Source organism: Coregonus lavaretus (assembly GCF_964263955.1).
Source record: "Coregonus lavaretus genome assembly, chromosome: 23".
In the NCBI taxonomy this organism is placed as follows: domain Eukaryota; kingdom Metazoa; phylum Chordata; class Actinopteri; order Salmoniformes; family Salmonidae; genus Coregonus; species Coregonus lavaretus.
In genome coordinates this window covers 37,164,094-37,173,595 of record NC_140010.1, presented here as the reverse complement: position 1 = coordinate 37,173,595, position 9,502 = coordinate 37,164,094, and the positions used below count along the sequence as shown (strand labels likewise).

The window sequence follows — 9,502 nt, the reverse complement described above, 5'->3', positions numbered from 1 at the left end:
GGGGGGGTATACAGAAGCTAGCCCTATTTGGGAAAAGACCAAGTCCATATTATGGCAAGAACACTTCAAATAAGCAAAGAGAAATGACAGTCCATCATTACTTTAAGACATGAAGGTCAGTCAATTCGGAAAATATCAAGAACTTGATAGTTTCTTCAAGTGCAGTCGCAAAAACCAACAAGTGCTATGATGAAACTGGCTCTCATGAGGACCGCCACAGTAAAGGAAGACCCAGACTTACCTCTGCTGCAGAGGATACATTCATTAGAATAACTGCACCTCAGATTGCTGCCCAAATAAATACTTCACAGAGTTCAAGTAACAGCCACATCTCAACAGCAACTGTTCAGAGGAGACTGTGTGAATCAGGCCTTCATGGTCGAATTGCTGCAAAGAAACCACTACTAAAGGACACCAATAAGAAGAAGAAACCTGCTTGGGCCAAGAAACACAAGCGATGGACATTAGACCGGTGGAAATCTGTCCTTCGGTCTGATGAGTCAAAATGTGAGATTTTTGGTTCCAACCGCTGTGTCTTTGTGAGACGCAGAGTAGGTGAACGGATGATCTCTGCATGTGTGGTTCCCACACATGGAGGAGGAGGTGTGATGGTGTGGGGGTGTTTTGCTAGTGACACTGTCTGTGATTTATTTAGAATTCAAGGCACACTTAACCAGCATGGCTACCACAGCATTCTGCAGCGATACGTCATCCCATCTGGTTAGCGCTTAGTGGGACTATCATTTGTTTTTCAACAGGACAATGACCCAAAAAACACCTCCAGGCTGTGTAAGGGCTATTTGACCAAGAAGGAGAGTGATAGAGTGCTGCATCAGATGACCTGGCCTCCACAATCACCCGACCTCAACCCAATTCAGATGGTTTGGGATGAGTTGGACCGCAGAGTGAAGGAAAATCAGCCAACAAGTGCTCAGCATATGTGGGAACTCCTTCAAGACTGTTGGAAAAACATTCCAGGTGAAGCTGGTTGAGAGAATGCCAAGAGTGTGCAAAGCTGTCATCAAGGCAAAGGGTGGCTACTTTGAAGAATCTCAAATATGAAATACACTATTGTTCAAAAGTTTGGGGTCCTTGTTTTCCATGAAAACATACATGAAATGAGTTTGAATATGAAATATAACTAAATGCATAGGAAATGTAGTCATTGACAAGGTTAGAAATAATGATTCTTCAAACTTTGCTTTCGTCAAAGAATCCTCCATTTGCAGCAATTACAGCCTTGCAGACCTTTGGCATTCTAGTTGTCAATTTGTTGAGGTAATCTGAAGAGATTTCACCCCATGCTTCCCGAAGCACCTCCCACAAGTTCGATTGGCTTGATGGGCACTTCTTACGTACCATACGGTCAAGCTGCTCCCACAACAGCTCAATAGGGTTTAGATCTGGTGACTGTGCTGGCCACTCCACTATAGACAGAATACCAGCTGACTGCTTCTTCCCTAAATAGTTATTGCATAGTTTGGAGCTGTGCTTTGGGTCATTGTCCTGTTGTAGGAGGAAATTGGCTCCAATCAAGCGCCGTCCACAGGGTATGGCATGGCGTTGCAAAATGGAGTGATAGCCTTCCTTCTTCAAGATCCCTTTTACCCTGTACAAATCTCCCACTTTACCACCACCAAAGCACCCCAGACCATCACATTGCCTCCACCATGCTTGACAGATGGCATCAAGCACTCCTTTTCATTTGGTCTGTGTCTCCCAAATGTTATTTGTTTTGATCCGAACCCCTCAAACTTTGATTCGTCTGTCCTTAACCGTTTTTTTCCAATCTTCCTCTGTCCAGTGTCTGTGTTCTTTTGCCCATCTTAATATTTTCTTTTTATTGGCCAGTCTGAGATATAGCTTTTTCTTTGCAACTCTGCCTAGAAGGTCAGCATCCCAGAGTCGCCTCTTCACTGTTGACGTTGAGACTGGTGTTTTGTGGGTACTATTTAATGAAGCTGCCAGTTGAGGACCTATGAGGGGTCTGTTTCTCAAACTAGACACACTAATGTATTTGTCCTCTTGCTCAGTTGTGCACCGGGGCCTCCCACTCCTCTTTCTATTCTGGTTAGAGCCAGTTTGCGCTGTTTTGTGAAGGGAGTAGTACACAGCGTTGTATGAGATCTTCTGTTTCTTGCCAATTTCTCGCATGGAATAGCCTTCATTACTCAGAACAAGAATAGACTGACGAGTTTCAGAAGAAAGTAATTTGTTTCTGGCCATTTTGAGCCTGTAATTGAACCCATAATTGCTGATGCTCCAGATACTCAACTAGTCTCAAGAAGGCCAGTTTTATTGCTTCTTTAATCAGCACAACAGTTTTCAGCTGTGCTAACATAATTGCAAAAGGGTTTTCTAATGATCAATTAGCCTTTTAAATTAATGATCAACTTGGATTAGCAAACACAACGTGCCATTGGAACACAGGACTGATGGTTGCTGATAGTGGGACTCTGTACGCCAACGTAGATATTCCATTAAAAATCAGCCGTTTCTAGCTTCAATAGCCATTTACAATATTAACAATGTCTACACTGTATTTCTGATCAATTTGATGTTATTTTAATGGACAAAAAAATTGCTTTTCTTTCGAAAAAAAATGACTTTTCTAAGTGACCCCACATTTTTGAACGGTAGTGTATATTTGGATTTGTTTAACACTGTTTTGGTTACTACATGATTTCATATGTGTTATTTCATAGTTTTGATGTCTTCACTATTATTCTACAATTTAGAAAATAGTAAAAATTAAGAAATACCCTTGAATGAGTAGGTGTGTCCAAACTTTTGACTGGTACTGTATTTTCAATAAATGTGCAAAAATTAGATATTTCTGTATTTCATTTTCATGAAATTTGCAAACATTTCTAAAAACATGTTTTCACTTTGTCATTATGGGGTATTGTGCGTAGATGGGGAAGAAAAAATATATTTAATCAATTTTGAATTCAGGCTTTAACACAAAAAAATCAAGGGGTATGAATATTTTCTGAAGAGCTCTGCTTCTTGCCAGGCGAGAAGGCTTCCATGAACCCCTCCTGGTATAACAATTAAAGCGCAACTGAAGGTAATAAACAACTTATCTGATACAAAATGTCCTATGTGGCATCGATAGTAGAAAGATTCTAGTGTCAAAATCTACTCAAGTGTAAATAGCATAATTTTTGTCAAAGTCAGCCTTGTACAAAACTGAGTTTTGTAAGTGAGTTCATCATGACTTGAGGGTTGGGTTTTGATTTCGACAATGCTAAAACAAAAATCCAGAAAATCACATTGTATGATTTTTAAGTAATTAATTTGCATTTTATTGCATGACATAAGTATTTGATACATCAGAAAAGCAGAACTTAATATTTGGTACAGAAACCTTTGTTTGCAATTACAGAGATCATACGTTTCCTGTAGGTCTTGACCAGGTTTGCACACACTGCAGCAGGGACTTTGGCCCACTCCTCCATACAGACCTTCTCCCGATCCTTCAGGTTTCGGGGCTGTCGCTGGGCAATACGGACTTTCAGCTCCCTCCAAAGATTTTCTATTGGGTTCAGGTCTGGAGACTGGCTAGGCCACTCCAGGACCTTGAGATGCTTCTTACGGAGCCACTCCTTAGTTGCCCTGGCTGTGTGTTTCGGGTCGTTGTCATGCTGGAAGACCCATCACGACCCATCTTCAATGCTCTTACTGAGGGAAGGAGGTTGTTGGCCAAGATCTCGCGATACATGGCCTCATCCATCCTCCCCTCAATACAGTGCAGTCGTCCTGTCCCCTTTGCAGAAAAGCATCCCCAAAGAATGATGTTTCCACCTCCATGCTTCACGGTTGGGATGGTGTTCTTGGGGTTGTACTCATCCTTCTTGGTCCTCTGTAGCTCAGCTGGTAGAGCACGGCGCTTGTAACGCCAAGGTAGTGGGTTCGATCCCCGGGACCACCCATACACAAAAAAAAATGTATGCACGCATGACTGTAAGTCGCTTTGGATAAAAGCGTCTGCTAAATGGCATATTTTTTTTTTTTTATATTTCTTCTTCCTCCAAACATGGCGAGTGGAGTTTAAACCAAAAAGCTCTATTTTTGTCTCATCAGACCACATGACCTTCTCCCATTCCTCCTCTGGATCATCCAGATGGTCATTGGCAAACTTCAGACGAGCCTGGACATGCGCTGGCTTGAGCAGGGGGACCTTGCGTGCGCTGCAGGATTTTAATCCATGACGGCGTAGTGTGTTACTAATGGTTTTCTTTGAGACTGTGGTCCCAGCTCTCTTCAGGTCATTGACCAGGTCCTGCCGTGTAGTTCTGGGCTGATCCCTCACCTTCCTCATGATCATTGATGCCCCACGAGGTGAGATCTTGCATGGAGCCCCAGACCGAGGGTGATTGACCGTCATCTTGAACTTCTTCCATTTTCTAATAATTGCGCCAACAGTTGTTGCCTTCTCACCAAGCTGCTTGCCTATTGTCCTGTAGCCCATCCCAGCCTTGTGCATGTCTACAATTTTATCCCTGATGTCCTTACACAGCTCTCTGGTCTTGGCCATTGTGGAGAGGTTGGAGTCTGTTTGATTGAGTGTGTGGACAGGTGTCTTTTATACAGGTAACGAGTTCAAACAAGTGCAGTTAATACAGGTAATGAGTGGAGAACAGGAGGGCTTCTTAAAGAAAAAATAACAGGTCTGTGAGAGACGGAATTCTTACTGGTTGGTAGGTGATCAAATACTTATGTCATGCAATAAAATGCAAATTAATTACTTAAAAATCATACAATGTGATTTTCTGGATTTTTGTTTTAGATTCCGTCTCTCACAGTTGAAGTGTACCTATGATAAAAATTACTGACCTCTACATGCTTTGTAAGTATGAAAACCTGCAAAATCGGCAGTGTATCAAATACTTGTTCTCCCCACTGTAGGTGTTCCTTTTTCTCCAGGTGGGAAAGGGCAGTGTGGAGTGCGATCGAGATTGCGTCATCTGTGGATCTGCTGGGGCGGTATGCGAATTGGAGTGGGTCTAGGGTTCTGGCATGATGGTGTTGATGTGAGCCATGACCAGCCTTTCAAAGCACTTCATGGCTACCGATGTGAGTGCTACGGGGCGGTAATCATTTAGGCAGGTTACCTTCGCTTTCTTGGGCACAGGGACTATGGTGGTCTGTTTGAAACATGTAGGTATTACAGACTCGGTCAGGGAGAGGTTGAAAATGTTAGTGAAGATACTTGCCAGTTGGACCGCGCATGCTTTGAGTACACGTCCTGGTAATCCGTCTGGCCCCTCGGCTTTGTGAATGTTGACCTGTTTAAAGGTCTTGCTCACATCGGCTACGGAGAGCGTGATCACACAGTCGTCCAAAACAGCTGGTGCTCTCATGCATGCTTCAGTGTTGCTTGCCTCGAAGCGAGCATTAAAGGCATTTAGCTCGTCTGGTAGGCTTGCGTCACTGGGCAGCTCGCAGCTGGGATTCCCTTTGTAGTCCGTAATAGTTTTCAAGCCCTGCCACATCCGACGAGCGTCAGAGCCGGTGTAGTAGGATTCAATCTTAGTCCTATGTTGACGCTTTGCCTGTTTGATGGTTCGTCTGAGGGCATAGCGGGATTTCTTATAAGTGTCCGGATTAGTGTCCTTCTCCGTAAAAGCGGCAGCTAAGGAAATGTTTTGTCTAATATACTACTTGATTAGGAGAGCAGAAATCCAGCAGAGGTAAAAGGTAATACCAGGGAACTGTGGGACATTTATACTGTTCCCTCAGCGCTGTCATTCAACCGGACAGATTGTGAATACAATTAGCTATCCCTATAATAAATCCTATGAAATATTCTCAAGGGCACACAGAGAATTGTCAAGAGAAGTCTTATTCATCTTGAAGGAATGTGTTATATCAAACTTGTGTGATCAAATGCATATTGGCTTTAGAATATGCCTGTGATGCATTTATTTGCAATCCCCATGCAGTCTTTTTTTTCTATTAAGTTTAAATTACACTGTTGCAATTGAAACACAGAAATAACAAAAATAAAAAACTGATTTGTCATGCATCTCCTCAATAAAACCATACTGTTGAAACTGGTTTAATGTGCATGCTACTTAAAAGCAATATAATACATGAATTAGTCTTCTGTAAACAATCAAGCCCTTACTAAACCCACGTGACAACATGACAGGTATCTCAACTATATCTCTTTATACTGAAGACCGTTGAAAAACATTTGAGACTTTATGGGAGCATGCAAATAATTCCTAAATATGATACATTTTGTTTAGCAATGAAAATGTAAGTGATGCTGAAAACTTTTGTCATTGTAAAAACTATCAATTCCAAATCAGTTTACGCAGGAATAACAAGATATCAGTTTTCAGAAAGCACTTGAAGCGAAATACTATACATTTTGGAGTTGTACTACAAAGGCACACAACATTTGTTTAGCATATGTATTTACTTACTGTTGATGGAAATTCCCTCTATTTCTTTAAGGATGTCATGCGTATATTCTGTCACATTTTCTATTTCTATGAAAGCTGTCATTTCCATCTCCCATATACTTCCATATTGCCTGTGCTATACATTCATAGGGAGTGGGATTTTGATGGTATAGCTAGTACACTGAATGGTACAACAACACATTGAAGAAGAAAGTTAAGAAGACAATTACAATCTAATTGTGTCTCCTGAAACATTTGAACAGAATAAGATATTCAAGCTTCACTGATTACATATGAATAAGCTATTTTACAAAGCTGGGTATTGTTTATTATTAGATAAGCTTATAAATGATGTGTTCCACCTGAATATTAATATCCGGATGAAAAACACTTTCATCTACACAGAAGAATCATTTGAATATCCCACAAAACAATTAGTATGTTTGTGGGAAATCTATTTTGAGTCCAAAGTCAAAGACAACTTTCGCTCTATCCACTCTCACTGTACACATTCAATCAGTCACAAATATGGTAAATATGGTACCAAATCTTGGTTCATTTTGGTGCCTCATTTTGGTACCCCCACCCCCTCACCCTTATCTAATCTGGGCTTGTATTGGCATATACAGGCTGGTTGTGGGAGTCTACGTACACGTTCTGCTCCTCTCTGTCTGGGGTGATTCTCCCATTGTGTTGCGGTTTCTCATTGACGGTACTACGTAGGGTCAGTTGGGTGCTACGGAAGGTCAGCCGGCGCAAGTGACCGCTGCATGGGCCGAAGCGACACGTGACCTGCCGGAACATTTCCCGGAAGCGGGTTGACATGAGGCTGTAGAGGATGGGGTTGACCGCCGAGCTGAGGTAGAAGAAGACCCCGGAGACGATGTGGACGTACTCGAAGACCAGGTGGTGGTGGCCAGTCCAGGAGTTTATGAAGCTCCACATGAGGCGGTCAATGTGGAAAGGAGCCCAGCAGATGCCGAAGACGATCACCAGTACGCCTGGTGGAAAGATGGACAGTTAGATGGACGGATGGATGGACAGAAAGACAGACAGACGGACAAACAGGCAAGCAGACAGACGGACAGAGGGGCAGGTAGGCACTCAGACAGACAGAGAAGCAGACAGACAGGCAAGCGGACGGGCTGATAGACAGGCAGACAGACAGACAGAAGAAAATACATTTGCAGACATTGAGATCAAGACATGTTTAAGTGACAATTAACATGTATAGAAATATTTTGGTTTGTATTTCAGCACAGAATTATAAGTCCCAATTCAAAAGAGATCGGTCTAGAATTTGGCACTTTCCAGGACATCTTCAGAAAGCAAGAGCAATATTTAAGTAACAATGGACATGTTTAGGAACAAATCTTTCAGTTTGTACTTCAGAAAATAGCTTTAAAGCCCAATTCAATGGAGATATCAGTCTATAATCTGTCATTTCCGGGACATCTCCTCTCAACCCTTCTGGTACTGTAGAGAAAGTGGGCGAGGACTTACACAGCATCTTGCTAATTGAAAGAGTTTTAAATTACAATTGAATATAGATATACAGTAGGTCTATAATCTGCACATGTCCAGGACATTCTGGTACTATAGAGACAGTGGATGAGAAACTCACATAGCATTTTGGTGACCTGTCGGTGGCGTGCCGTCTGCTGCTGCCTGTGGACGCTGCCGTGGCTGTCAGGACCAAAACCCGGCCCAGCCCCCACCCCCTGCATGCCCCTCTTCATCCTCAACTGCAGGCCAATGCGCAGGTACAGCCCGGTAATGGTGAGCATAGGCAGCAGAAAGAACACTAGCGTGGTCACCTGGATAATCAGGTTGTACATCCACCGGGGCTTCACAATCGTGCAGATGGCCGACTCGGGGAATTGGCTCCCGAACCGGGGCCCCAGCACTGCCACCCCGTGGAGGCTGGTGTTGGGCACGGCGCACGCCATGGACATGGCCCACAGCGTCAGGATGACGTGCTTGGCATGGGCATGAGTGGCGACGTGCTTGACCTTGAGCGGGTGTATCACGGCGATGTAGCGCTCCACGCTCAGCGCGGTTACAATGAGGATGGACGCAAAGCAGACCGTCTCGAACAGGAAGGTCTTGAAGTAGCAGCCGCCAGCACCGAACAGGAATGGGTAGTTGCTCCACATCTCGTAGAGTTCCAATGGCATACCCAGCAGTAGGACTAATAAATCGGACACGGCCAGACTGAACAGGTAGTAGTTGGTTGGCGTCCGCATCACCTTGTTGCGCAGGATGACGGTGCAGGTGAGCATGTTCCCTAACACTCCCACAATGAAGATAATGAGGAAGGTAATGCAGACAGGCAGGAACATGGGTGACCGCCGGAAGCCTAGAAACTTCTCCAGGTACTGACTCCGACTCAGGCACATGTCCTCCATGTCATCAGCACTGACGTTGCCCAGGGCCTTGGAGGCATTCCAACCCAGCTGGTCAGGAGTGGTGGCAGGTAGACCCAGAGAGGAACAGTTGTACTGAGCCATTGTGGATTATGGGGACACAACACCTGAGGGGGAGAATGGAAATAATGAATGGAAAGAATAGAAACGGAAGGTTTTGCTTGTCTCAGTGTAGGTGACAGTTAGTTTAACTGCAGTCTGAACTAACAACATTTAGCAGTTTTTGAATAACCTTGTTGATATTTGCCTGCAGCAAATGTGAATGAGCGCTTTGAGACGGATTGAAATGGATGTCACATACAGTCAGGTCAAAAATAATTGGCACCCTTGATAAAGATGAGCAAAAAAATCCAGTATAAAATAAATAACACATACTTAGCTATATTGTATGCTCAAATACAAGTTTCACAAGTAATATATATATTTCTAAAGAAGGTTCAAAATTATTGGCACCCCTGTTTTATGAGATTGGAGAACACATTGGGAGGGATCTTAGACCATTCCACCATACAGATACTTGATAGATTTTGTCTGCGCTTATGGACTGCCCTCTTCAATTCAAACAACAGGTTTTCAAAGGGGCTCATGTCCGGAGACTGAGATGGCCATTGCAAAATGTTGATTTTGTGGTCAATTAACCATTTCTTTGTGGATTTTGAT

General features: G+C 43.3%; 1 protein-coding gene across 1 annotated transcript; it reads right to left on the bottom strand.

Annotated features, from left to right (window-relative positions):
* Positions 1-6,065: 6,065 nt before the first annotated feature.
* On the bottom strand, positions 6,066-8,929 carry LOC311099205 (neuromedin-U receptor 1-like). Its single transcript, XM_084139885.1, has 2 exons — positions 8,041-8,929; positions 6,066-7,417 (listed from the first exon to the last, which is right to left on the bottom strand). Exons 1-2 carry the CDS (start codon positions 8,924-8,926, stop codon positions 7,017-7,019), a joined length of 1,287 nt encoding a protein of 428 aa, XP_083996011.1. The 5' UTR covers positions 8,927-8,929; the 3' UTR covers positions 6,066-7,016.
* Between the last annotated feature and the right edge of the window lie 573 nt (positions 8,930-9,502).

Coding starts and splice junctions, on each gene's coding strand:
- LOC311099205 (XM_084139885.1), bottom strand. CDS start 8,926: ATGGCTCAGTACAACTGTTCCTCTCTGGGTCTACCTGCCACCACTCCT. Junction 7,418..8,040: donor ACAGGTCACCAAAATGCTAT/GTGAGTTTCTCA, acceptor TCTTTCCACCAG/GCGTACTGGTGATCGTCTTC.